General features: G+C 34.1%; 4 protein-coding genes and 1 non-coding gene across 7 annotated transcripts; all 5 read left to right on the forward strand.

Moving 5' to 3' along the window:
• Positions 1-271: 271 nt before the first annotated feature.
• Positions 272-4,630, forward strand: LOC110684179 (cinnamoyl-CoA reductase 2-like). Its single transcript, XM_021860586.1, has 6 exons — positions 272-552; positions 640-812; positions 905-1,090; positions 1,757-1,919; positions 3,768-3,954; positions 4,233-4,630. Exons 1-6 carry the CDS (start codon positions 312-314, stop codon positions 4,375-4,377), a joined length of 1,095 nt encoding a protein of 364 aa, XP_021716278.1. The 5' UTR covers positions 272-311; the 3' UTR covers positions 4,378-4,630.
• Positions 4,631-5,740: 1,110 nt separating this feature from the next.
• On the forward strand, positions 5,741-8,768 carry LOC110684181 (gamma-interferon-inducible lysosomal thiol reductase-like). The gene is made up of 5 exons (XM_021860588.1): positions 5,741-6,444; positions 6,519-6,584; positions 6,865-7,005; positions 8,120-8,212; positions 8,324-8,768. Exons 1-5 carry the CDS (start codon positions 6,187-6,189, stop codon positions 8,540-8,542), a joined length of 777 nt encoding a protein of 258 aa, XP_021716280.1. The 5' UTR covers positions 5,741-6,186; the 3' UTR covers positions 8,543-8,768.
• Positions 8,769-9,408: 640 nt separating this feature from the next.
• On the forward strand, positions 9,409-15,283 carry LOC110684182 (gamma-interferon-inducible lysosomal thiol reductase-like). 3 transcript variants are annotated; one of them, XM_021860591.1, is made up of 5 exons: positions 9,409-9,884; positions 12,389-12,454; positions 13,261-13,401; positions 14,595-14,687; positions 14,787-15,283. In XM_021860591.1, the coding sequence occupies exons 1-5, from the start codon at positions 9,630-9,632 to the stop codon at positions 14,988-14,990; spliced, it is 759 nt and encodes a 252-aa protein (XP_021716283.1). In that variant the 5' UTR covers positions 9,409-9,629; the 3' UTR covers positions 14,991-15,283. The 3 variants fall into 3 exon arrangements, with proteins under 3 accessions (XP_021716283.1, XP_021716282.1, XP_021716281.1); XM_021860590.1 differs by lacking the exons at positions 12,389-12,454; positions 13,261-13,401; positions 14,595-14,687; positions 14,787-15,283 and adding exons at positions 10,024-10,089; positions 10,301-10,441; positions 10,535-10,627; positions 10,819-11,331 and having other exon boundaries at positions 9,436-9,884; XM_021860589.1 differs by lacking the exon at positions 9,409-9,884 and adding an exon at positions 11,745-12,273.
• Positions 15,284-20,023: 4,740 nt separating this feature from the next.
• TRNAS-CGA lies at positions 20,024-20,105 on the forward strand. The gene has a single exon. It is a non-coding gene; the product is annotated as a tRNA-Ser (tRNA).
• A 29-nt stretch (positions 20,106-20,134) lies between these two features.
• LOC110684183 (eukaryotic translation initiation factor 2 subunit alpha homolog) lies at positions 20,135-25,089 on the forward strand. Its single transcript, XM_021860592.1, has 7 exons — positions 20,135-20,736; positions 22,487-22,543; positions 22,627-22,713; positions 22,787-22,933; positions 23,654-23,758; positions 24,425-24,523; positions 24,702-25,089. Exons 1-7 carry the CDS (start codon positions 20,353-20,355, stop codon positions 24,849-24,851), a joined length of 1,029 nt encoding a protein of 342 aa, XP_021716284.1. The 5' UTR covers positions 20,135-20,352; the 3' UTR covers positions 24,852-25,089.
• The last annotated feature ends 1,492 nt before the right edge of the window (positions 25,090-26,581 follow it).

A 26,581-nucleotide genomic window follows, 5' to 3' on the forward strand; every position in this document is an offset into this window, starting at 1 on the left:
ATGTACTCAGTACTCCAATTATTCGTCATTATTCCAACTCTTTATACCCGTGTTGTATACTTGTATGTCGTACATCTTTTTCCATGCAATCTACCCAATTGTAACGACTACCACATTCCCACATGTCACATTTGCTGCTATTCGCCTGCTTGCGGCAAAAAATTAAGTATCTAGTAGAATTTGAGTGATGTGCATAGCTAACGACACTTTACATACAATTGACAATTTGACATGAACACTTACTCAGTTACTCCGTGCACTAGTTATTTACCTAACTACCCTTACTCATATTTCTTTTTCTTCATTATTTCATGAAGGGTAAAAATGTATTTTGCCTCGTTAATTTTATCCCAATTATACCACCTCCTAGTCACCTTCTAAGTGAACTAACAAACAAGTTCGAAACAACCACACTCTTAATACTCATCCCAGCGATAATGTCCGACGATAAATTGGTATGCGTCACCGGCGGTAGCGGCTACATTGGGTCACAGCTAGTCTCTCTCCTCCTCTCTCGCAATTACACTGTTCACGCCACTGTCAAAGACCTCAGTTCCGTTTTCTCTCTCTTCTTCATCACTCAATTTCATCAACTCTTGAATTTCGTCAATTAACACTAGATTTTTGTTTGATTTTCAGATGATGAGAAGGAAACGAAGCATCTAGAAGCTCTAGAAGGCGCTGAATCTCGTCTCCGATTGTTCCAAATCGATCTTCTCGATTACGATTCCATTGTCGCCGCCGTCTCTGGTGTCTCCGGCGTTTTTCACCTTGCTTCCCCGTGTATTGTCGATCAAGTTCATGATCCTGAGGTTTTGATTTTGATTTTCCTTTTTTTTTTGTTTCATTTTATTGATATTTGATTAACTACTTATGAAATTTTATATTTTTGAGTGATAAACAGACGCAATTGCTTAATCCAGCAATTAAAGGGACGAATAATGTACTGAAAGCTGCGAAAGCGGCAGGTGTAAAGCGTGTGGTTTTGACTTCTTCTATTTCTGCAATTACGCCGAGTCCGAATTGGCCTGCTGATGTTGTTAAGGGAGAAGATTGTTGGTCTGATGTTGAGTTTTGTAAGCAGAATGAGGTAATTTATTTAATTTTAATAATAGTTGTTAAATTTGTTCAATTCAAATGATTTGTTACTTTTATGGTGTGTTAATGCTACTAGTTAAGTTAGTTGTTCAATTATATTATAGTTGCGGATTTGGACTTTATGATGACCGTGTTTCCGGTCATGTAAGCTCAATGGTTGCTTTGAAATTTATGGTCAGAGTTGTTAAGATAGTTCTAGGGTTTACAATGATGTTATTTCAGTTTGATTATGCATATATGCGTTTACATGGTATAAAGTATAAATTATTGTTAGACTATAGGTCATTTTGTTGTGTTAATGCAATATTGTTTGTGAATTTAAAATCAAACAAAATTGATACAATGTAAATGAAATTTTGGTATCTGTGAAAGTGGTTATTGATTAAATGGATCTGTTGGAGTTTTAGATTTTAATAATGCTGTAAAAAACATTGAGCAATGCTTAAATGAAAATTGCGTGTCTGGTTTAAAGATTTGAGTATCTAGGTTGTTAAGGTGATTCTTCTACTCAAGAGTCAAGTCTACTGGTTATTCTATTTTGTTATAACATCTCTTAGTTTCGGATATATGTTTACTTTCGACTGCAACAGAACATGTCCCTATTGGTTCTTGGCGGTGTTGTGTATTTGTGCTAACAAAAATTGATTTCTTGTTCTAGTTGTGGTATCCACTTTCCAAGACATTGGCTGAAAAAGCAGCTTGGGAGTTTGCTAAGGAGAATGGCTTGGACATGGTGGTGGTAAATCCTGGCACTGTAATGGGGCCAATTCTCCCACCCACGTTAAATGCAAGTATGCTAATGATACTACGCCTTCTTCAGGGTAATGATATCTATCTGACCAGATTTTACATGTAACTCACCAGCTTTATATCTTCTAATTTTCCCTTCATATTTGACCAACTCGACAATCTCTATTGAGTAATGTTTATCTTGAGTAGTGACCTTCACAAATCATGCTTCTGGCCTGATTTAGGTTCAATTGTTATATTAAGTGTGAATGCGAGGTTGTGAATCGTGTAGCGACACGATTTCTGTTTTTTGAAGAATTAATGTTGTATACACCTTGCTAGACCCTGCACTGCTGGGATGTTACGTGAGGTTGTTTTGGATTTGAAAACCATTAGAAATTCAAACTTAGGTTTGCTTGTAAGTCAACATTAAGGACAATAATTAGAAAGGAAGCATCTAAATCTGCTTGTGTTTCAAGTATCCTTCTCACAGATTAAGGACCCCTAAGTTTAGGAAAAGAGAAGGTCAATTATAAAGTGTTTTTTTATTATTCTTTTTTAAAAATATATAGATTTTATAATAATTATTATTAAGAATAGAACTCTTTGTTCTAGTTATTGCATCCACTTCTGAGTCATTGGAAGTAAAAAGGAACATAAGAGTTTGCTGAAGAGAATGGTTTGAACGTGGTTGTGGTTAACCTTGGGACTGTCATGTGGCCTGTTCTCTCACCCATGTGAAAATGTGAAATACAAACAGTGTAGTGCTTCTTCACTATATTCAGGGTAATAATTGCTAGATATTTTCAAAATCTTACATATAGTTTAGGCCTATGTTGTCTTCCAGCTTTTTCTTCTTATTTGATTATTTGACAGTCATCTTTCAGTAATTTTTACATCCCTTGAAAATGATGGATCAAATACAGCATCTCTCTAAATCTCACACACACACACACACACACAAAATTGACCGAAATTGAACGTGCATATTTTTTCACATAATGTGCATAAGTTTCACATAATGACCGAAAAAAGTATCAGGTCCAAAATCAAATATGCACATTTCATCCTTCTCATTATTCTCATTATAAGATCCTTCTCATTGGATCTCTAACCCTATATATATATATATATATATATATATATATATATATATCACACACACACACACACACAGAGAGAGAGAGAGAAGTTTTTTAAAATGAGAAGGATTTTATGTGCATAAAATTTTCACTGAATGTGCATATTTTTTGAATAAAATGTGCCAAAAAAAAAAAAATTTGACCCAAATTGAACGTGCATATTTTTTCACATAATGTGCATAAGTTCTCGTTTTTCTAGAAATTGCAAAAAAAGTATCAGGTCCAAAATCAAATATGCACATTTAGGAGAAAATTTATGCACATTTAGTTCAAAATAAATGCACATTTCATCCTTCTCATTATTCTCATTATAAGATCCTTCTCATTGGATCTCAACCCTATATATATATATATATATATATATATATATATATATATATATATATATATATATATATATATATATATATATATATATATATATATATATATATATATATATTGATGTTCAATACAGAGTAGTACTCCATACCCCTATAAAGGTGATTGAAACAACTGCTTTGTAGTTTAAAGCTTAAGGTGCTCTAGTTTATACATTGTCTTTTAGTTTTACAATATTGACTTGGGAGAGATTCTTCCGCATCAGTCTTCTCACAATTTTTCAAGTATAATTTGTTTTGTTATGATCTATGGAGTACAAAATGAAACTAATCGAAAATTTTAGTCCACCTAACTTGTCTTTTTAAAATAAACTCTGCAAAAGTAATGAGGGAAAATCATTCAAATCTGCTTGCATTTCAGTTCATACATACTCCATTTACAGTCAAGATACTTATTTTTTGTGTTTCCAAATTGCAGGCTGCACTGAAACATATGAAAATTTCTTTATGGGATCTGTTCATGTTAAGGATGTGGCCCTGGCACACCTTTTAGTATATGAAAACAAGTCTGCTACTGGAAGACACTTGTGCGTGGAAGCTATATCACACTATGGTGACTTTGCTGCCAAAGTGGCAGAGCTATTACCGGAGTATAATGTGCCAAGGTAATTTCCTTTACTATCATTAAAGTAACTTGTTTACTGTTTCTTTTCAACTGTCAGGCAAGCATTATTGTACTAAATTTGTGATAATAATCTAGGTCTTGACGATCTGGGATTGCAACCTGAGTTTGTAATCTTTGTATCGCAAGTTTGTAATATTACAACTATCTAGAGCTTTACCTATTAGTACCTAGCAGTTGCTTAACATCATGGCCCCTTTTGGCCTTTTCTTTATCATGAGATTTAAAATTTAGGCCTCAATCCCTCTTCCATCTGTACAGGTTTCCAAGAGATACACAGCCGGGGCTGTTGAGGGCCAAAGATGCATCAAAGAAATTGATTGATTTAGGTCTTCAATTCATACCAATGGAGCAAATAATCAAGGAGTCTGTTGAGAGTTTAAAGAGCAAAGGATATTTATCGTGAACATGCTTTTTAGAGTCTTTCCTAATTAGCCCTAAGATCAGAAGCTATGTCTTAATAAGCCATGCAGTTTACAGCCAAGTGTTTGTATACTGTAATATGATTTTGTACTAGGTGTTCTAGCAACCCTAGATTGAACTAGAACTTGTATTGGGCCTTAACATTTGAGAGTTCAACTCATAAGGAATAAATATATGACTATTGTGGCCATATAGCTTCATCAAATAATTCTAATGCCAAATCTGTCTCTACGCTATGTTCTCTGCTTCTTTTTTTTTTTTTTTTTTTTTTTTTTTTTTTTTTTTTTTTTTTTTTGGTGCAAATGTTCTCTGCTTCATCAGATACCTGCTGTGTATTTTTTATTCTATCTTATGCAGAACAGTAGCATAAGCTGTATGTATTGTAAGCATACAGCTTCATCGAGTAATTCTGCTGCCTGATCTGTCTCTATGCTCTGCTCTCTGTTTCATCATTAGCTGTGTATATAATTTATTCTATCTTATACAGAACAGTAGCATAAGAGTTCTCCATTACTCCTTGAAGCCAATATCGGTGATATGTATAAGTGTGCAACATTCCCAGTGTTTATTAGAAGGTACAGGCTGTTCTTTGCTATGAGATAGTGCATTCAGTTTTGGAGATAGATTTTCCGAGAATAACATCTCACTATCTCAACAATTGCACTACTGTGAAATAGTGTTATTTTAAGACTTAACTAAGATATTAGCTTTCCTGAAAGAGGGTCTCAATCAGGAAAGAGGAGGTATGCTCTTATTTGGTATATAAAATATTGAAAATGACATGTTATTGTTCTCTTGTTGAAAATAGATACGATTCTTGTGAAGAAGATAGTGGACCATTACATTTCATCAGCTTCCACTTATTTTAGTTCTAGTTTTAGTAATTTGAAGATGAATGGCATGCTGTTACAACGTTATTTCTCCATGAGGATGCTGGATGCATGGTATGTTTTTTCTTTTCTTTATTATTTTTAACCATTGCTGCGTTTACTGTCAAAAAGTGAATGTTATTCCTATTTCTAAAGAAAGAGATATGGGTGTAAGTCAAATTTCATTATTCCCCATTACTCTTTAGACTTGTAATAGTTTAATTTTCATATCTGTATGTCATTAGAGATATGAAAAATAAACTATTACAAGTCTCATCAGATTTTACTGAGTCCTGCATACTGTATTACTGTATGTATTGCCATTATTTAACATTTACAGTAATATAGTCCAATTTTGTTCTTGTGATGACATGCATCTAGGAGTACATTCTAAAGTATGAAGGTGATTCTTGAACCCTCAGGCTATGCACCATGCTGATGCATGACTAGTGTGTGCACCTCTTTTATCGGAGGGTGCATGCCTGCATGGTACTTCCACCAGAATGCACACACTAGAAACTGTTCATATCTCTTATGCACTATTATTCACCCTGATTCCTACACCATAGCCGATAAATACACTAGGAGAACATAAGTGTCAGTGAAACATTCCTGCACGTCTTGCAATTTCCTCATTCACTCTGTAACACAGTAGTGGGAAGAATTGTGCTATAAATGTCAGAATAGTAGTGCTTAATGATGTGAACTTAATCCTAAAATAAGTCACTCGATCAAAAATGACAAAAAACAAATTTATGGTCTTTAAAACATCAGTGATACACTTCAAACCTTGGGGGTTTCCAAAAGTGGAAAATGATGTCGGGAAACAAAACTGAAACATTCTTACACTATAAATACCAGTACTGGTATATCTCCTCCATTCTTCATTCTTTGCAAAATCCTCTGTTCTATTGACTGCAACAATGGCTTCTTTACTTCTGCAGTGCTGTTTCTTTCTCTTTGCATACCTATCAATGATTCAAATCTGCTTAGGGAATACAAATACGGTGGGAAATGTAAAGTTGGATTTGTACTATGAGAGCTTGTGTCCATTCAGTGCTAAGTTCATCATGAGCAAACTCCCAGTCATCTTTGAGAATGGATTAATGGACATTGTTGATCTTCGCCTTTTTCCTTGGGGCAATGCCAAGCTTGCTTCCAATAACTCCATCACTTGTCAGGTCTAATTTCATCTACCTTTATTCCCCACTCTTTTACTTCTAATTTTTGCTAAATGTTTAAAATTTCATTTCAGCATGGTCCTAAGGAATGCTTACTTAATACTGTTGAAGCCTGTGCCATTTATGCATGGCCCAACGTGGTAATCTCTCTTTTTTTTTTGCCTTTTTTTGTGGAAGTAAAATAAAGCATTGTAATTTTCTTGAGTTTCACTTATAAGCTGCTGATTTATCTATGTACTTAAATTTCTTCTACGTTCTTCTGCCTATTATTTTCAAAGTGTATCTTTTGTGCAGACAAGTGAATGTGTTTTTGCATTCATTTTCTCAGCAGTCTAAAATTGTGCCTTTTGGTGTAGTAAATTGAATGTTATTTATGTAATTGAACATCTTACTTACCATGCGGATTTGACTCTTTGACAGGATGTCCATGTCCCATTTATTACTTGTGTTGAGAGTCAGGCTTCCGCGGGCAAGTACAAGGAATGGAAAGCTTGTTTTCAGGAGTTGGGTTTGGATCCAGAACCTGTTAATACGTGTTACAAGGGTGAAGGTGGAAAACAGGTTAGCCTTTTTTTTTTGTGCTATATCTTTGTTTCATGCAAGCTTGTCATGTTCATGTAATCCAGAATTAACCTTCACTTTGCAATGTATGCTTCCTTTATACTTATATTTCCTGGAGAGTATTTCACCATATTGGATAGTCGATTAGCCAAATGTGTTCCTATCAATCAGGGCCTAAAGAATAGAACTTACTCCATGTCACTGACTTAAGGCTGCATAGTAGTATGGAATCTGTAGATTGAGCAATGAGCATTACTTACTCTGCTGTAATCATCAGGAGCCTCGTGATATGCATTTGAGTGACGGTGATGACATTTGTATAGTTTGAAGTTTTATAGTTCCTTTTCTTGTCAAGGCGCATGTGGATAATTTGTAGTTTTATTGATCTTGAGAAATCATATCTTGGTTTATATTGTTTCTGTATCATTTTTCTACTGAATAAAATCTTGGTATTTTGGGAATTCCTATATGCTGTAAATAGCTTGATGCAAGCAAGCCAAATGTATGTGCCAAGATATACTCTAGAGCTTGCAAGCTGCATGTGCTCCCTTTATTCTTATCAGGATGTTATGAAGGAATAATATTCTGAAATTTTTAAGGCATGCTATTGAAATTTACCTGTTTATTCAACCCTTTCTATTCTGTCAACTGTTTGGCATATCTGTAAGAACGAATAGTCATATGTACACTTCTAGTTGAGAGTTCGAAGAATAATAGAAGCAGCTGAACTACTCGTAGTTTTATCATGCTTGGAAGCTTGCTTCTATTCTGGAGTTAAGAATCAGTGTTATACTGGATGTGAATAATATCGAGAGTCATAGCTCCTGTTTCAGTTTTCTTATCTTAAGTAAACATACATCTCTCATCTGAATATAAATGTTATATATCCTTGATGGATAGGGTAGATTTTATTAGATGGTATGTGACTGACTGTTAGAATGTGTAATCATTTTGACCATGGCTAGCATTAGAACAGCCACATTTGCAGAAGAAAATTAGTTGTAGAAGTTACTCGTACTCTATAAACAACTTTAAGCTGGCGATTATTCTACTGGGGCTTCTTTGTTTCTGCCTTGGGTTATTGGCTGAATTTAACTGACCAAATTCCATGCAGCTTGAGTTAATATACGCAAATCTAACTGCCTCACTCAAACCTCCTCATGTATATGTGCCCTGGGTAGTTGTTGATGGAAAACCTCTTGAAGATGTGAGTAAATCCAATTCTGTTATTCTTTTTTACTGATCTTCTTTTTCTTTCTTCAGAACGATTAATAACTTTTAAGTTATAATAACTTCTGTTGAACTTTCTATGTTATAGGATTATGAAAACTTCATTAGTCACATCTGCAAAGCTTACAAAGGGATTCCACCTACTGCTTGCGTGAAAACATCCTTAGCAAGTGCTCTCAAGGGAGGAGTTCATGCTCTCCCCCTGTCTGATAAGGAAAACAAACCCCAAAGGCCCCGTTCAAATGAAAATTTGGTCCTTCGTAGCGTCATGGATGGATTAGATTATATAAATCCTGCTGTCATGTAAAGACAGTGGTTGTTTTGGTGTCAGGAAATCATAGGAGGCATATAGCTGCTATGTAATTAACGAACTTTATATGTTGTGTAAAACTGTCAAATTTCATATGGCTTTTTCTTGGCAGTTACAGCAATGTTTGTTTAATCCTGTGTCCGTATACCAGTTTAACACTGCAGGTTTTCTTTGATAGTGGAATAAGGTTCAAAATCTCAATAGTTGAATAAGGTTTGTTTGATAGTGGAATAAGGTTTCTTCAGCTCAACGTAAAATCATACTCTCTCTTAGCATAAACATAAACTGGAAATATATTTCATTGCTACTCAATTCTCTACGGTGGATGTGAAAATGGTCGGAATAATTTCCATTTAGTAAAAATATGCAGGGAGCGTGAAACGTTTTGCACCTGCAGACCTTTAGTTGATCTAACACATGTAGAGGTGTATCCTAAAAAAAATTTTAGCTGAGATGCACCGAAACAACACCGTTTTGGCCTATGATGGATTAAACAATGTCGTTATTGCATGCTGTCCGCAAAAGTAACAAAAGTAAATGCCCAAACTGATAAGATACCACTTAATATTTACCAAGTTACCATACATCAGCTAACAGCATCAGCCCAATTTTCCGACTAGATTCACCCAGAATCTGGCCTAGTTCATTTGCCTTAATCCACCTTATCTCAATCGGTCGAATCATCATCTGTAGCCATCAAAGAGTCCAACACGTCTTGCAATGTCTCTAATTCAATCAATAAAGACAATTACATTTGGAAAAACTACAGTATGCTGTAATAAAAGTCAGAAAATTAGTGTCATCTGATGTAAACTACTATGATTATCCACTCAACTAATTATAAAAAATCAGCTGAACAAATCAAACTACCTAAGCAAATATCTGAATCTTATGTGTACTATACTTAAACCACAAAGATTCCTCAAACTAACACTATAAAAGTGGGCCAAAAAAATCTGAAAGATTCTCACACTGCCACCTCTACTCCCCTAACATCCACAAACATCAATATAAGTAGCAACACTGATGTAATTATGTTACCTAGTTGATCTCCATACTTTGTAATTTCTCTGTTTTTACAAAGATGGCTTTGATTTTGCGACGGTGTTTCTATGTTCTTGCATACTTAGCTGTGATTCAAGTGTGCTTAGGAAGTCCAAATTCGGCGAAAAAGGTGCCTTTAGACTTGTATTATGAGAGCTTGTGTCCTTATTGTGCCAATTTCATCCTCAATGAGCTACCCATCATTTTCGAGAATGGTTTGATTGATATTGTTGATCTTCGCCTTTTTCCTTGGGGAAACGCCAAGCTCATCTCCAACAACTCTTTCATTTGCCAGGTCTGTATGACTGTATTCAACTTTTTAGTGCAATTGAAAATGTCTGAAACATCAATTGTTTAGAAACGGAGGGAGTAAATTATCGTAGAATACTATTAAGACTGATTAATTGTTTTTTTTGTTGATGATTTCATTTCAGCATGGTCCTAATGAATGCCGATTTAATACAATTGAAGCTTGTGCGATTGATGCTTGGCCTAATCTGGTAAATCTCTTTTGAGCTTGTAATTTACTTTGATTATGTTATGTTTGCATTGAAGGTATATATCATCATGATCCTGTAAGTTTGATCCAATTTATAGCAGCTGAAGAATGAAATCTAATACGGAGTATGTAATACATGTATCATTTACAACCGTCTCAAACATTTTAGAGGACTTGTACTAATTTATAACCCGAATCTAACTCTTTTACAGGAAGATCACTTCCCATTCATTACATGTGTTGAGAGTCAGGTTTCTGAGGGCAAGTACACCCAATGGGAAACTTGTTTCGAGGAGTTGGGTTTGGATCCAAAACCTGTTATTAGTTGTTACAATGGCGATCATGGCAAAAAGGTCAGTCATCTTTGGTTCCCTATATTCACAGTTTCTTGCTAGGTTGTCTGTAAATGTAATCAGAAATTAACTCATCAAGCTTCATGTATGCAGCTTCAGCTAAAATATGCAGCTCTAACTGCTGCACTCGAACCTCCTCATAGATATGTGCCTTGGGTAGTTGTGGCTGGAGAACCCCTTCTTGAGGTGAGAACTATGAAACTATCATTTCTGCTGTCCTCAATACTGCAAATTCTATGTCGCGGCCTGTAAGTTTCATAAACGTACACACAGGCACATGTACAACACTGTCCGAGTGTACATAAGTTGTGTTGTGTCATCATCATTTCTTTGTTCAGGATGATTAATATCATTTTTTTTTTCCTTCTATGTTATAGGATTATGAAAACTTTACCAGTTACATATGCAAAGCTTACAAAGGAACTCCACCTAGTGCTTGCAAGAAAGCATCCTTTGCAAGTGTTCTGAGAGGAAAGACGAATCATTATCATCCTGTCTGCTACACAGAACAGACTGCAAAGACACAATTCCTGGTGAATATTTGGTCTACCATAACATCATGGATTGATCAAATGATATAAATCAAACCCTGTTATGTAAAAGACATCGCGGTGGTTTTTGTTCAATGTCTATTACCATCTAGGCATGTAGATGTTAATAACAACCTTGTCCGTTTTTAGAGTGTTATTGAATTATTGTTTTGTATTGGCACCAGTATAACCCTGATCTTAGTAGATGGAGTAATTAATGTAATGATCTCTTTTCGAGATAAGGTAGGTTGATCAGTGAGATGTAATTCATACCAATATCAGTATAATGAGCTAAAAGTTGCTTGTAAATTAAAGATAATGGTGTACATGTCCTCCGGCCAACATTGTTGCCATTCATAACTTTGTGTATCCTCTTAACCCTGAATTGTCCAAGGTTCTCAATGATTTCAATAATCATCTTGAGTTAGTAACCGTTACACCTATTCACAACTTTGTACGTTTTGAGTATGTCACTTAATTGGATTGAAGACATTGATCCTTTTCAAACATTTAGATTGGTTAAAGAAGTTAGGATGGTTACTTTGCCTATCATGCAAGATGAATGAACTATGTGGCAATGTGCCTAGTATGGCACGCAAATGAAAGATGATCCCTTTCGTTACTCTAACTAAACTTCCAATGCAACTTCTAAAGAAATACATAATTTCCCATAATTTTTAGGGACACCCGAGTGTATGATAGAATTTGCTGAATATTTATCACCATTCTTTTTAGTTTTAACCATCATATCACCAATTGATTACAAACCCACATCTAAGCTTTCATTCCTTTTAGTCAGAATATCTTTTTATGTACACCTGAGTATACAATAAAATCTACGTCCGCCAAAAAAAATTGGCAAGTATTAATACAGCCCATTTTCTAAATTAGGTTCACCACAACCTGATGAAGTTCATTTTCCCTCCATTCTCTGTCTCTCTTTCTTCCACATTGCAACAAAACCATAATTAAATCAATCAAAAACCCTCAAATTTCAAAATCAAAACTAAATCTTTTCCAGAATCCTCAGTTCATCCAAAAATGGCGTCTCCAAATCTTCGAAGAATTTTCTCTCTCCTCCTCACACACCTAACAATCACCCAAATCTGCCCAGCAACTTCAAATTCTGCAGAAAAAGTGAAACTAGATTTGTACTACGAAAGCTTGTGTCTGTACAGTGCTGACTTCATCATCAACGACCTCGCAATCATCTTCCAAAACGGTATAATCGACATCGTTGACCTTCGCCTTTTTCCTTGGGGCAATGCTAAGCTCACTTCCAATAATTCCTTTACTTGCCAGGTTTGATTCATTCAACATTTTTTCGTTTTTAATTTTATTTTTATCGATTTTATCAAAATTGAATTTGATTAATGGTGATTTATTGGTTTTGATTGATGATTAATGATGATTTCAGCATGGTCCTAATGAATGTTTGCTTAATATTGTTGAAGCTTGTGCCATTCATGCTTGGCCTAATCTGGTATATTTTCTTCTCCTAATAATTTTTGCCTTTATTTTACCTAATTTATCATATACTTTGAAATTATTTGAAACATTTCTTAAATTAGGGTTAATTTAGCATTGCTTGGCAAAATCAAATATTGATTTCTGTTACTCGTTGATTGATGCAACTAATGTTTGATTTTGCTTAATATTTCTAGTTTTAGCAAACCTAAAGTTGGTATATAGTTCTTCGGATTATTTCTCTAGTACTTTTAATACAACTTTTAACACTTTAGAATTTGGTAGATATGCATGTTTGTGTTTGTGTTTGTGTTTGTGTTTGTGAAGTATTTCTTGAAATATATAGTTATATACATATTTGGTGTAGTTTCATCTACTTATAGCTCACATCATTTTGCTTAAATTGTCTTGTTTGATTTTATATATCAATGTTTTTGTTTAAATGTTTCAATTTGAGATAATAACATCAGTTTTGGTCTAAATTTGAATTGATACTATATGATATGGAATTTAATCTGGTGGGACTGCTGAGTTCAATAGCTGCATTTTTTTGTGAAGTTTGGCTGGTGGGAGTTCATCTAAATAGACCAATTTCGGATAATTTTGTTTAAATTTTTGCGCTTGCTACGCCCAATTGTTTTGAATTGTTTCTTATCAGAGCATGTAGGTAATTGAGAGTGTGATTTGCATGTATCTTAGCCATTTTGTTTAAAGTTTGCACTTCTTTTATAAACTAATCTTGATTTGTGTCTTCTTGGATGGAAGAATCTGCTTTCTGTAAAACAGAAGCTAATTTATGTTGTGGATCAAACTCTTTGGCAGGATGACCACTTCCCGTTTATTACTTGCGTTGAGAGTCTTGTTTATGAGGGTAAGTACTACCAGTGGGAAACTTGTTTCAAGGAATTGGGATTGGATCCAGAACCTATTACTGATTGTTACAAGAGTGAAGCTGGAAAGAAGGTCAGTCTTCTATGGGGCAAAATTTTCATTGTTTCGTGCTAGCATGTGTTGCTAATACGAGTATAAACCAAAATATACCTTATTTTTGCGCTATACGTTAGTTCTCAGTTTTCATCTTTAGCATGGAAATATTTGCCACCTTTAGTCCAACTTTTGTTATTTACATGCCTTTGATATCTATGCGTATACACAAATACAGTATGTTGTAAATACTGTAGAATTTAAATCAAATGTATTCCAAATTATTAGGGTCTAAAGCAATCAAAATTCATTATAGATTAAACTGCTCTTACTCCACCAAGAGCCTCGTTAGAGGCATTTAGGTAACTGCAATGGATTAAATGCTTATTTCACTCTACATGATCAATCAATAAGCAACCAGTAAGATAAGGTGATTTTCCTTTTATATTGACAAACTAAGAACACATGCCATGCGTGTGTGAGCAATATAAGAAGTTTATAAAACTTCATTCTTCTCTTTTAGTAAATTTAATAACAGTTGGTTAAAAAAAAAATTAAAATAAAAAGTTACATGTGTTCTGAAGTTTTTCATTTATTTATTCTCATCAAGAGATCTATGAAGGAATGATGATATTCGGAAGAAAGTTGGAGTTGCGGATATTGATATGAGGATGATATAAGGAAGGTGAAGGGTTGTCTAATTGACTTGATGGAGATCTCAAACAAGCCGAGAAAGATCAAAGATGACTTGGATGGAGGGAGTTAAAAAGGACATGAAGAAAGTGGGCTTAGAAGAGGATCTTTGTGGATGACCATAGGAGAAAAATTATCTATTCATGTTGTAAACTCTGTGACTTTAGTAATAAGGCTTTGGTGGTGATGATGGTGGTGTTACTGGTGTATTCTTCTATGAATGAATATTCTGATGGTTTTAAAGAAGGCTTTTATAAGAATTTATCTTTTTGTTCAGCTCTTTCTACTCTGGCTAACATTTGATATAGTTAAAGAACAATGCGTACTATCTAATTTGACACATGAAGAATTGATAAAAACACCTTAAATTCTCAGTTTTATACTGTTGGAAGGAATTATTTTTTGTAGTGAGCTGTAATTTGGAGTCTTGCTCTTCTGTTTTCGGTTTCCTTGGTATATGCTTTATGGGTAGCTGTTTATGTATTTTCTATTGTTTCTGCCTTCTGTTGATTGAATTTAACATATCAAGTTCCATGCAGCTTGGGCTAAAGTACGCAGCTCTAACTGATGCCCTCAAACCTCTGCATAAATACGTGCCTTGGGTTGTTGTGGATGGAAAACCACTCCTTGAGGTGAGAAATGTCCATTATTCTGTCCTCATAACTGAAGGGTTTTTTTTTTAAATTCATGAAAATGAATAACTAATTCTTGTATAAATCTATATGTTCTAGGATTTTGAAGACTTTATAACCTACATATGTAAAGCGTACAAAGGACCACAACCTAGTGCCTGTAATGTGGTATCCTTTGCAAGTGCTATTACAAAGAAGGCTAGTCATGTTCACCTTGTTTCCTACACAGAACAGACCATAAAGGCGACACCCTTAATGAAAATGTGGTCCTTCATACAATCGTGGATGGATCTGATGGTCTAAATCATGTTATCATGTAAATTTTTTTTTTTTGCCTCAAGAAGCCATAAAGGCTTTCATGAAGTACCGTTTATGCTGTATATAACGTTTGTTGCAGAATTTGTTAAATTCGTGAATGTTGTCTATGTAAACCAGCTGTACTTTTGCTAGTCTGTGAGTTTCGTTGTGTGGAAGAAGGTTGTTCAGAATCTCAACAGATATTTTTTAATTACTTCAGCTTAAATTAGCAATTGAAATTGTAATGTCTCAGATTGGCACGAACAGTCAATCCAATTTATTGTCTATTGGTACTCGTATTAGATGTCTTACTTCATAACTTGGCCTACCTCAAATCATATCTAGTATACTCGTAATTTGGTAGACATCAGGTTCAAATCCAATCTAAATTCAACCAATTTTTACATTAATCTAAGGAAAAATTGTCAAAAACTACTCAGGAAAATTTGTTAAAACCTACTTGCTAAAAAGTTTTATAAAAACCCCTAATTTTAAATTGTTTCTTTTTTTTCATTTTACGATAACTGATTCTGGTAAGTGGGACTCAGGGCCTGTTCTCATTGACTGAACTGAACTGATCTAAGCTGAACTGAACTGAACTGAAATGAATATTTTATAAGAGAAGGAAATTAGGAGCTGAACTGAGCTGAGCTGAACTAAACTGAACTGAGCTGAACTGAACTGAACTGAATTTCAACATAAGAGAACAGGCCCTCATTTGTTATTTTATCTCCAAAAAAAATCTTCACCCTCGTATGTATTAACCACCTTCCTCTTCCTTGCAAAAGCTCAATCTAAAAAACCAAATCATTTTTCCTTCTTCAATCTGCGTTTTTCACAAAGATTTAGGTTTTAAGATTGAGTTTTGATAGGCCGTCGTCGAGCCTACCAAAGATAAAAACCTAACTTGGTCTCTCAAATGGGTAGAAAGGGCAAGTAAGGGTCAATCCCACAAGGACTAAGGGGAGCACTAACAAGTATCGATTTGTGATAAGCTAAGTTAAGTCTTTTTGGGTTTTGAGTTATAATGAAAAACTACAAACAATAATAAAAAGGATCTTGGGAAGGTATCCACCAATTAATTAAGTCATTCACAAACTACAATTTAACATACAAAACATAGCAATTTGGGGATAAATTAGGGGAAGTCATCTAAGGCATCCAGCTACTCTCTCAAGCTAGAGGGATTACTTGAGTTATGAATACAATCTACTCTCGTGGTTACAAAGCATAAAACAAGTGTTAAAGCATTATCACGATGACATAAACATTCCCTTGACTGGAAATTCCTATTCTCATGGCATTTCAAGTCAATTAAGCATAAGGGAGCTAACTCAAGTTCATCTCTCGATCCTTCGTTGAGAAAGCTTAGATAAATAGTTCTAGCAATGGCCACTTACAAGAACTAACAATGAAACCACTTAAACTTAACTAATTAACATCCCACATTAGCTAAATCAACACATGCAAACAAGTATTTGTGAATTCATCAATGGTTTCAACCATCCCAAGTAAAAGAACTACTCACACATCATTATAAATTGCAAAACTAAAGTAGTAAACTACTAAGAACATGAATCCAAACACTAATTTAACATAAACAAGTAATAAAACTAAAAAAGATACAAAAATAAGTAATTAAAGCAATAAAATAAGAGAGAGAGTAAGAAATTCTCATTGATAATGCAAGAAATAATCAAATCTTCAAGTTTCCTTCCTTCAATTCTTCATATTCCAAGCTTTCAACAAGTTTTTCACACTTTCTCTCTCTAGAAAATGAGAGTTTCTCTCTCTAAAAATCCTAACCTAAGCTAAAACTCTTGTAAAAGATCTTTTTTTTTTACAAATGAAGCCAAAGAGGTATTATATAACCCCCAAGTAAAAGGACGGAGAACACGAGGAAACGACCCGTCTACAGGTCGGCACGGACGTGCCAAAGGTTGCACGGACGTGCAGACCTATTAAAATACGACCAGTAGCTACTGCCTGACCTTGCACGGACGTGCCTTATTTGGCACGGACGTGTAGTGACTTGCACGGACGTGCCACTTATTGGCACGGACGTGCAACTCTTTTCTGGCGAAACAACTTATTTTTGGAAGATTATAACTTCTTTGTTACTCATCAGAATAAGGCATGTGACCAGTCGTCAGAAAGCTCTTGAGATGAAATTTAATCTCTAATTTGAATCACTTCAAAATGTTGAGTGGAACAAAAGTTATGGTCAGTTGAAGTTGACCTTAGTGCAAAAATCCTTCCCAAACTTTCCAAAAGCTTTTCATTTCTCTTTAAGGCACTTATCCTTCTTTCTTAATTGCTCTATCAACCAAGCTTTCCCTTCTCCTTGTTCACTCATGCTTGATCACGTCCATATATAATGCTAAAAATAGCTACATTACATCAAAAACACAAACAACCCATGAAGCATGGATGGTACAAAATTTGTATAAAAATAGGATAAATAATGAACTTTGATGTCGAATAATCACGAAAACAAGGTTCAAAAGTACCCTAAAATCATACCAAATAACAAGTTATCAAGTTTTTACTAGAAGAAGAGGGTTGGTTAATATATACGAGAGTGATGATTTTATTATGGAAGGAAAATAACAAATAGGCCCTTCTCGCTGAAATTTGTTGTCGGAAAATGAAAAAAAGTAATATATAATATAAAGTTTATTTTTGTTGGTAATTGCAGTTATAAGTAATATGGAGTATAAAGTTTTAATGGGAAATCCAATATTAAAATTCCAAAAAAATATATTAATGTAAAACACACGTATTTGTTTGCGCATATACGTGCAATATATAATATATAATATGATATGATGTTTTTAGAAATTTTATGTCATTATCAAATTTTATATAATATGCAGGTTTAGTTAAACTAATATGTACTATACTAGATTAGTCCCGTGCGATGCACAATTTTTTTTTAAATATAGAGTATATATTTTATTTATTCTTACTTATTAGAAAAATTGATGAGACATGACAATTAGTTGTAAATTCTAATTTTATAAAGTTAATTTTGAAGAAGAACAAACCAAATATGAAAATTTAAGCATATACATAAAAGTTAAATTTTTAATATACGATTTTAATTAAGCAAATAAAAAATGATTTTAAACTTGTGTAATATATAAAGGAAAATAGAAAAAATATATACATCAGATTATTTTGTTCAATGAAGCATACCAATAGTTGGTGATAGAAGAAAAATAAATAAATTAAAGAGTATAGATAAATTGAGAGGAGGAGAAATTAAATTTGAAATATAAAACCAAAGAAAATATGATGACATTATATTTTTATTTAGCCAGGAAAAATTTTCATATAAAGCTGCCACGTGGACCATTTAGTTTATTTATAGATATGAAAAAAATTATTAGATTATTTAAATAAAATGTTTTCAGCAATAAAAATATATTCAAACCTAAATAAATTTGAAATACTCTCTTGGTGTTTAAATAAATGAGAAGTTTTATTTTTACAACTGTATTGCAATAAATGAGATGTTTCCTTTTTTTAATAACTTCTCTTTATTTTTAATAATATTATAATACCTAATGGTCCCCACCTTCTAATTTTATATTATTTCAGAATACCAATGGTCTCACAATTTACATTAAAAAAATAACACCCACTTCTATCACGGAAAAGCCACAATATTCTTCTCTCTCTACTCTCTAGCTACATGTCTTTTCTCTTTCCTCAAACTTTTCTTTAGTTCTTAAATTTTCCAATTTCTAAACCCTAGATCTACAAATTTTTCAATTGTTGGAGCTCTTCAATGGACAACAATGGAAAAAAAGCCATTTTGTTTATCGAATTGCACATGGTTGGTGGTAAATTGCAGTTGGTGGCCGGTGAATCGCACGTGGTGGGTGCCGAATTTGATCAAGACGGAGATAAAAAATAGGACATCCACGCTCCGAAATCTGATTATGGAGAGCCTTGATTCTTAGTTGATTTAGTTGAATGTGGATTTAGGGTGACTGGCTGATGAGTGATGACTCAGTCAAGTTGTTCCTAAAACTGAAATGGAAGACAACCCTGCCACTCCCGACGAAATATTTGTAGTTGGAGCTGAAGAAGTCTCCGACAATCCAAATCATGAAGAGCAAAATGGCCTTGATAATGAACTACGCCATGTGAAAAAGTCAATGTAGTTTATTGTCTATTGTATTACCTGCATTTGACATCTTATTACTTACTTAGCCTAACTCCAAATCAAATATAGTAATATATTTTTACATTAATCTAATCCAAATTTAAAATCATGGGGAACTTTTCTAGTAGTTGTACTTATTTTTGAGACAAATTATGCATGTCTAACACAACTTAAAAACAAGTCGATTTAAACCATTATCTATAAGGTTATTAATAAAAGGATAATTTGCCAATTACTACCGCATGTTAATACCACTTTGTAAATTACTATCGCAAATTAAAAAAGTTGTGAATTACTACCACAAATTTTTTTAAGATGTTGCGATTACTACCAAACCCCCATTAACCCCAACTTTGACGTCATTATACACCTTTAACCCGTGTTTGACCATGGTTAAGGGCTTTAACCAGCCCCCCCAAAAAAAGAAAATGGTTAGGGCTATAATGCCGTCATGGTTAAGGGCTTTAATCATGGGTTAAAGTGATATAATGACGTCATAGTTGGGTTTAATGGGGGTTTGGTAGTAATCGCGACATCTTAAAAATTTTTGCGATAGTAATTCACAACTTTTTTAATTTGCGGTAATAATTTACAAAATAATATTAACTTGCGGTAGTAATTAACAAATTTTCCTTAAAATAAATTGAAAAATAAATTCTAACACAAGCCCTTGCTTGTACTTGTAAATCTACATTCTATTATATATTTATATACTACTTATGTCAAATTTTAAAGGTAGACAAATAGACTAGTATGTAGTGAAGTTTAAATTACTTATATGCTTCATATCTTTTAAAAAAAAAATTAATTTTAAAAATTATCCATTATAAAGATAAAGTTAAACACGAAAGAAGAGTAATAAGTTGTCGATATGTCCGAGTGGTTAAGGAGACAGACTCGAAATCTGTTGGGCTTTGCCTGCGCAGGTCCGAATCCTGCTGTCGACGACATCCTTTAATTTTCTTTTTAATCAAAATTTAATTCCCATGTTTCAAAAAAATTTAATTCCCCAAAACGACGACGTTTTTAAACCCCACGCAAACCTTCCCATAAAAGAATACAGAAAATATAAAAACAACCCAGCAGCAACAATTCACCACCCTTTTTAAAATCATCTTCTTCTCAAACTCTCCCAAAAAAAAAAAACCCTAATTCCCAAATTTCCCCTCTTTCTCTCTCCTCCGAATCGCATCAATGGCAGGCGGAGGCCCCAATTTGGAATGTCGGATGTACGAATCTCGATACCCAGAAGTGGATATGGCGGTAATGATTCAGGTGAAGAACATCGCAGACATGGGTGCGTATGTTTCTCTTTTGGAGTACAACAATATCGAAGGAATGATCCTTTTCTCTGAACTTTCTCGTCGTCGTATTCGGAGTGTTAACAGTCTTATTCGGGTGGGTCGTACTGAACCCGTTATGGTTCTTAGGGTTGATAAGGAAAAGGGTTACATCGATCTTAGTAAACGTAGGGTTTCTGAAGAAGATATTGCTCAATGTGAGGAACGCTATAATAAGAGTAAGCTTGTTCATTCGATTATGCGTCATGTTGCCGAAACTATGAACATGGATTTGGAGGTTATTTTTCTTCTCTCTATTTCTTAATTTGAGTTTAGTTTTGATTTTTTATTGTGAATTTATCAATTTTGTTTGTTATTGATGTATTATTGTTTCAAAGCAATACTGGTAATCTGGTATGATGTTTGTTGTTTTAATTGGGGATTTTGTTAAATTATAATTCTTGTGCATTAAGCGTGAGGTTCTTTGGTTTTGCTTCATTTGTTTGTTCAATCATGGATTTTGTACAAGCGTTCTGTTTGAGGATTTAAATGTTATTTGATTGGGTCAAGTATATTTGCACGTCGGAAATTTGCAGTGGTTGTTACTCTCATGGCTTGAAAAGTTTTCTAGTTTTGCTATTGAATTGATTTGTTAATGAATCATTCCTTAGCTTCTTTTTATCTTCTTTAGATTCTAGTAGCAACTATAGTTATACTTTGTTGATTAAAGTTAGTGATTTAAGGATGATAACAAAGTTTATTGTGTAATTTTGTTTAATGTATGTCCCATAAGGTATTCTTTACTATTGGTAAAGATAAAAGGATTTTTTAGTCAGGGCCTTGGGAGGTCCTGGCACTTATTTGTTTATATCCCCCATCTAAATGGACTGATTGAGGAAAAGTTGAATATGGATTTATTTTTTCTTCTCATTTATCCTTTTCAGCTTCCTCGTGCTCGTTATTGCTGTTTAATGGGCTGTGTGGATATTGGGAAGTAGTGATAAGTCATCTGCAGTGTGGAAGTCTAATCTAAACTACAATATTGTTTTTTGTACTCCATTGGATTTATGTTGAGTTAGCTGGAAATTTTGAGAAAGGGCAGCATGGGCAAGTTGCACTGTGTTGTAGTTTTATAAGAAAGGAAATATTTATTTTGGTGTAACCTTGTATAGTGGTGGACAACTGGACTATGGTAACACTCTGTTTGGGACAAAGAATGTGTTGTAATTTAGTGATAAGTCACCCGCAGTGTGGAAGTCTGATCTAAACTACAATATTGCCTTTTGTACTCCATTGGACTGATGTTGTGTGAGCTGGAAATTTTTGAGAAAGGGCAGCATGGGCAAGTTGTACTGTGTTGTAGATTTATAAGAAAGAAAAGATTTTTTTGTTTATCCTTGTATAGTAGTAGTAGTTAACAATGGTAACACTCTGTTTGGGACAAAGAATGTGTTGTAACTTGGGAGTTGAAGGAAGTCGGTTGTGTTCTCTTTTCATTTCTTTTAACATTCAAAGTCTTTTTATAGGAGGGGAGAGTTTGAGGAATATGATTCACCTTTTGAACTTCTAGGTCGGCCTTTGTAGCTAAGGTAGCCTTGGCTGTAAATCACTTAAATAGAAGGATGCATGTCCATCTGACTCTGAACTGCTGTGACATTTACAACATTTTGGAGATGAATCACTTTATCAGTGTTAGAACTATGTTGTTTAGTGGGCTTGAATTTGGGTTTTGTTTTTGTGGATTAATTAGCTGCTAAACCTTCAATCACATGCCTCAAATAACTTTTTAGTTTTGATGACTGGAAATACCCCTTTTGACTTCTAAGTTATATGTAATCTCTAGTCTCCATACTCTATTTCTGAGCTACTTAAGAATAAACATGCTGCCGAATTCACTGGGCATTTGTTCTCGATCTTAACCTCTTTTTCTGTATCAATTTTAATGTTTTTGCCTCTTTTTACTTAGCAGAAGAAATTTTGATTTATGCATAGGACATAATGGTTGAATCTTCATGCTGGCTTGATTAAATGTGTTTTCCATTATGCAGGATTTATACATACGTATAGGGTGGCCTCTGTATCGGAAGTATGGTCATGCTTTTGAGGTAAGCATTTTCATTTTGTTTCCTTTTTGTATTCTGGATGACTTTTTCCTTTGATAAATTTCTAACTTCTTTCATTAAAATAGGCGTTCAAGGTAATTGTGAATGACCCTGACACTATTTTGGATCCACTCACCTATGAAGTCAAAGAAACCGGTCCTGATGGTCAGGAGGTATGCAAATTTTCTCGCTTTTTATTTTCATTGGTGATAATTGTGGTTCAGGTCTCATATGCACTTACTGCAGGTTACAAAAGTGATTCCTGCTGTAACCCCAGAGATCAAGGTTTCTCTGATTAAGAATATTAGACGAAGAATGACTCCTCAGCCTCTAAAAATCCGTGCTGATATTGAAATGAAATGTTTCCACTTTGACGGAGTGCTTCATATCAAGGTAGGTGTTCGTTTTCACTGAACTTGTGTGGTTTAAGTTAATTTTGTTTTTGAGGCTTCTACATAGGTTTTAAAGTAGTGAAGTTTTAGGCTCAAGTATTGCGATTTGGTTGTTTTTAATATTTGAGTTGCATGAGTTTAAAGATGTGCACTTATATGGTTATACCTGTACATGCTGATTTTTTGTATGGATATGTGATGATAAAGTTTCAAAGCCTTTATATCTTTAAGCTTATGAATTCTTCAGCTTTAGTTCCTGATACAGTTTTCACTCCTTTCTCCATCACTCTTTTTTTTTTTTTTTATTCTTTTTTACTAGATTGATTTTTAGTTTTAGATGTTGCATTGATTTTGTGCCATTTAGTGTTTAACTATGGTACTAATTTAGGGGATGAAAATTTGTATTGTGATAAATATGTTAATATAGTTGAAGATGCGCAATTTATCATTTAGCTTCTTTCTATCAAAATGACTTGAACTGCTGGGACTTTAAAGTCATTATTTCTGTGTTGTGTCACATCTATATTTATTTTTTGGAGCCTGATCTGAGCTGTAGAAATGGCCATCTTCTTTCACCTAGCTTTTGAGGGTAAAGGGCACGTGTGCTATATTTCCATAATGTGCTTTTATAAGCTCTCGTGGTTTTGAATGTTGTCTTGTAATTCTATTGGTGGTTGTTACATATATTCTAAATTCCATTGATGGGTATAATGATTTGCAGGAAGCTATGCGTAAAGCTGAAGCCTCTGGAACAGAAGATTGCCCTGTGAAAATTAAACTAGTTGCTCCACCACTTTATGTCTTGACCACTCAGACTCTTGATAAGGTTAGTTCACCATCTCGGAGAGAATATGTAAAAAATATGTTGTTTGATATCTTGAAGAAATTATGTGTCCTTTTAAGAAAAGTGATAACCTTACTTGCTAGTCGTTGTATATGGATGGACCCTTCGATGGCAATTACCAATAATCTTGTTTTTCTTAATTTTATTGTGGCAATTCTTATCCTGTACGTAGGTTTTTCAATGTCATTAGCTGAATTTCTGAAAGCTTTTTCATGCTTCTGCAATATAGGGTTAACCTTTTATTTATTTATTTATTTATTTATTTTATTTATTTATTATTTTTTTTTATGTTACATTTGGATGGTCTTTGGACACTTGAATATAGAAGAACTTTTAAGTTGAGTTATTTATAAAGCAAGACTTGCTATGTAAGGCTGTTCAAATTTCTGTTGTTTAGTTTTCAACTGTCCAAATTATTGATATAGGCTCATATTTTTGGCCTATTTAAACAAGAATAGACTCCCCCCAACACACACGCCCCTACACACACACAAAGAAAGTGAAATAAAAATTTGCAATCTCTGAAACACAAGCTTGCAATTTTTTTTTAAGGTGTCCTTGCCTCCTTGGTGGAGTGTGGGCTGATATTTTCCTGTAGATCTTTAATTCTCAATATGTCCTTCAATAATGTTTTGGATATCCTTGCAGGAACAAGGTCTTGCCACCCTTCACAAGGCAATTGAAGCTTGTACTAAAGAAATTGAACATCACAAGGGAAAGCTGGTGGTGAAGGAGGCGCCAAGAACTGTAAATTTCTTCGTCCTAGCTTTATATTCCTTTTCATTTTGGGGTGATCCTGTCCCCTTTTTTTATTGCCTGATCTGCTGATTTCGAGTGTGAGCCTTATTGGGGACAATTTTTTTCCTCCTGCTCTGAGGGCTGAGAATATGTATTTCGTAGGCTAATTATTAACTTTGGGATGCAGGTGAGTGAAAGGGATGATAAACTATTCCTGGAGCAGTTGGAGAGTTTGCGTCGGGGAAACCTTGAGAAGAGTGGTGACGAGAACAGTGAAGATGAAGATGAAACTGGAATGGGTGATGCTGATATTGATAACGCCGGGTTAAACGAATAGGTTGAATCTAGAAGAAAATTAATAGAAAGGGGGAGTTGATGGCAGATTATCTTCTCCTCAACCTTGCCAATGAATTTTCATACTATTTATTGTTGGATTGGTTGAGTTATGTACATGGCCGGAAAAAGGCTTCTTTTTGGCTACGTGGTAGTTTTTGTTTCCTGAGGTTGCTGATTGTTATGCTACAAAATTTAGTTAAAGACGCCTATATGAGATTAATTCACATAGTTCTGGTAAATGTGCTATTTTTATGCAGGTATTTAATGTTCTACGTAGTCTGTTGTTGGATCACAGTATCGCGATCATTGGGTTTTTTTTTTCCTTTTTTTTTTTTTTTTTAATTTTTTTTATTTTTAAATGCTCAATGCATATTCCTCATTATCTACTGAAAAGCCGATGTCCCTGGATGAATAAATTCAAATCAAATCAAATGATAACAAGAATAAGATGCTCTATGCTTGATTTGTATGCCTTTTCTCTCCTTTTTTTGGTTATGCATTTTCAATATGGCAAAAACAAAGAGTGTCGGTTGTTGATGTTAAAAAGTTCTTAACAGCGATAACAAGGCATCACTGAAGAGGGGCCCTAGAAAGAGCAGCAAGATCTATGAGATTTTCAGAGTTTTTATCTTTTTTGTTTGTGATTTATAACTTAGATTTTGCACTATAAGTTGGACAATAGACCCCCCAAATAAATTTGAAGCAGAGCCTTAAGTGTCTCGTACCCTTTGTCCTTTTGATCTAGTCCTGTGTAGTGTACCTCAAGGTTTAAAAGAGTTAACCTAACCCAAGAGAATAGATGCATACTAGAGGACACATCTATAGTCCAAAATCAAGGTTATTTTGGTTAATCACAGATTATTGCTGTGATTTTTGAGGCATGCTCGAATATACTAAGTATATAGAATATTTTACGCTCTAGATTTAGGGTCACTAAGGACCAATTTATGAAGGAATCTACAAATGTGGGATTATCTCAATTAAGTAAAACTGTGAAAGATAGCTTATTTTGAGATTGGTTAAAAATAATCATTTTTTCTCGTGGATGCCATTTAGTTATGTTGGTTACATTCTTGGGTGTAACATTTAAAATATAAAATCGAACCTCATCTACATCTTTTCCCTTGCAACTATGTTCACAGAAAGATATACTCTCTAAAAAAATTCATGGAAATTGAAAGACAAGTGGATGATTATATAATTTCATATATTATGAAAAACAATAAAATGAAGGGAAACAGTAGCACGTATGTTTATTGTTTAGTCTAATTTCATTGGTACATCTTCCGTTTTTTTGGGCTTTAATCCTCGAAGCTACCCTACGTTTTGGTCCCTGGACTAATTACTGTACGTATTTGATTTGCATCCATCAACTCCTTATCGAACAGAAGGCTGATAAGCTATGCCGTGTTTCACAAGGTGCGCCACCTTATGGTCTCGTTGAGATGCTCTTCTATTATGGGCCCAACCTCTTTTCCTATTAATTTCTCTTTTAATTGTCACATTACTCCTTCAAATTGATCCAAACCATAATAGACGGTATGTATTTTCCGTGTAAAATTTTGGTACGCACTAGAATTTGTTAGGACTTAGGAGCTATGCATATATTCAAATCATAACAAATTTGTGGTACGAATTGAACCGAAGTGTGTACTCGTAACACTTTCACATTTCAAGCTTTTCTAGTCATCGGGTTGATGTCTCACTCGAACTCTATCCCTAACTCTTTTC

This window comes from Chenopodium quinoa, unplaced genomic scaffold (genome assembly GCF_001683475.1).
Source record: "Chenopodium quinoa cultivar QQ74 unplaced genomic scaffold, ASM168347v1, whole genome shotgun sequence".
Lineage (NCBI taxonomy): Eukaryota > Viridiplantae > Streptophyta > Magnoliopsida > Caryophyllales > Amaranthaceae > Chenopodium > Chenopodium quinoa.

Bases quoted from the DNA above. Each gene is read 5' to 3' on its own strand.
- LOC110684179 (XM_021860586.1), top strand. From the start codon at position 312: ATGAAGGGTAAAAATGTATTTTGCCTCGTTAATTTTATCCCAATTATA. The intron at 813-904 runs GTTTTGATTTTG...AGTGATAAACAG, and splicing joins ATCAAGTTCATGATCCTGAG to ACGCAATTGCTTAATCCAGC. The intron at 3,955-4,232 runs GTAATTTCCTTT...CCATCTGTACAG, and splicing joins CCGGAGTATAATGTGCCAAG to GTTTCCAAGAGATACACAGC.
- LOC110684181 (XM_021860588.1), top strand. From the start codon at position 6,187: ATGGCTTCTTTACTTCTGCAGTGCTGTTTCTTTCTCTTTGCATACCTA. The intron at 6,585-6,864 runs GTAATCTCTCTT...ACTCTTTGACAG, and splicing joins TTTATGCATGGCCCAACGTG to GATGTCCATGTCCCATTTAT. The intron at 7,006-8,119 runs GTTAGCCTTTTT...AATTCCATGCAG, and splicing joins AGGGTGAAGGTGGAAAACAG to CTTGAGTTAATATACGCAAA.
- LOC110684182 (XM_021860589.1), top strand. From the start codon at position 12,013: ATGGCGTCTCCAAATCTTCGAAGAATTTTCTCTCTCCTCCTCACACAC. The intron at 12,455-13,260 runs GTATATTTTCTT...ACTCTTTGGCAG, and splicing joins TTCATGCTTGGCCTAATCTG to GATGACCACTTCCCGTTTAT. The intron at 13,402-14,594 runs GTCAGTCTTCTA...AGTTCCATGCAG, and splicing joins AGAGTGAAGCTGGAAAGAAG to CTTGGGCTAAAGTACGCAGC.
- LOC110684183 (XM_021860592.1), top strand. From the start codon at position 20,353: ATGGCAGGCGGAGGCCCCAATTTGGAATGTCGGATGTACGAATCTCGA. The intron at 22,544-22,626 runs GTAAGCATTTTC...TCATTAAAATAG, and splicing joins AGTATGGTCATGCTTTTGAG to GCGTTCAAGGTAATTGTGAA. The intron at 22,714-22,786 runs GTATGCAAATTT...CACTTACTGCAG, and splicing joins CCGGTCCTGATGGTCAGGAG to GTTACAAAAGTGATTCCTGC.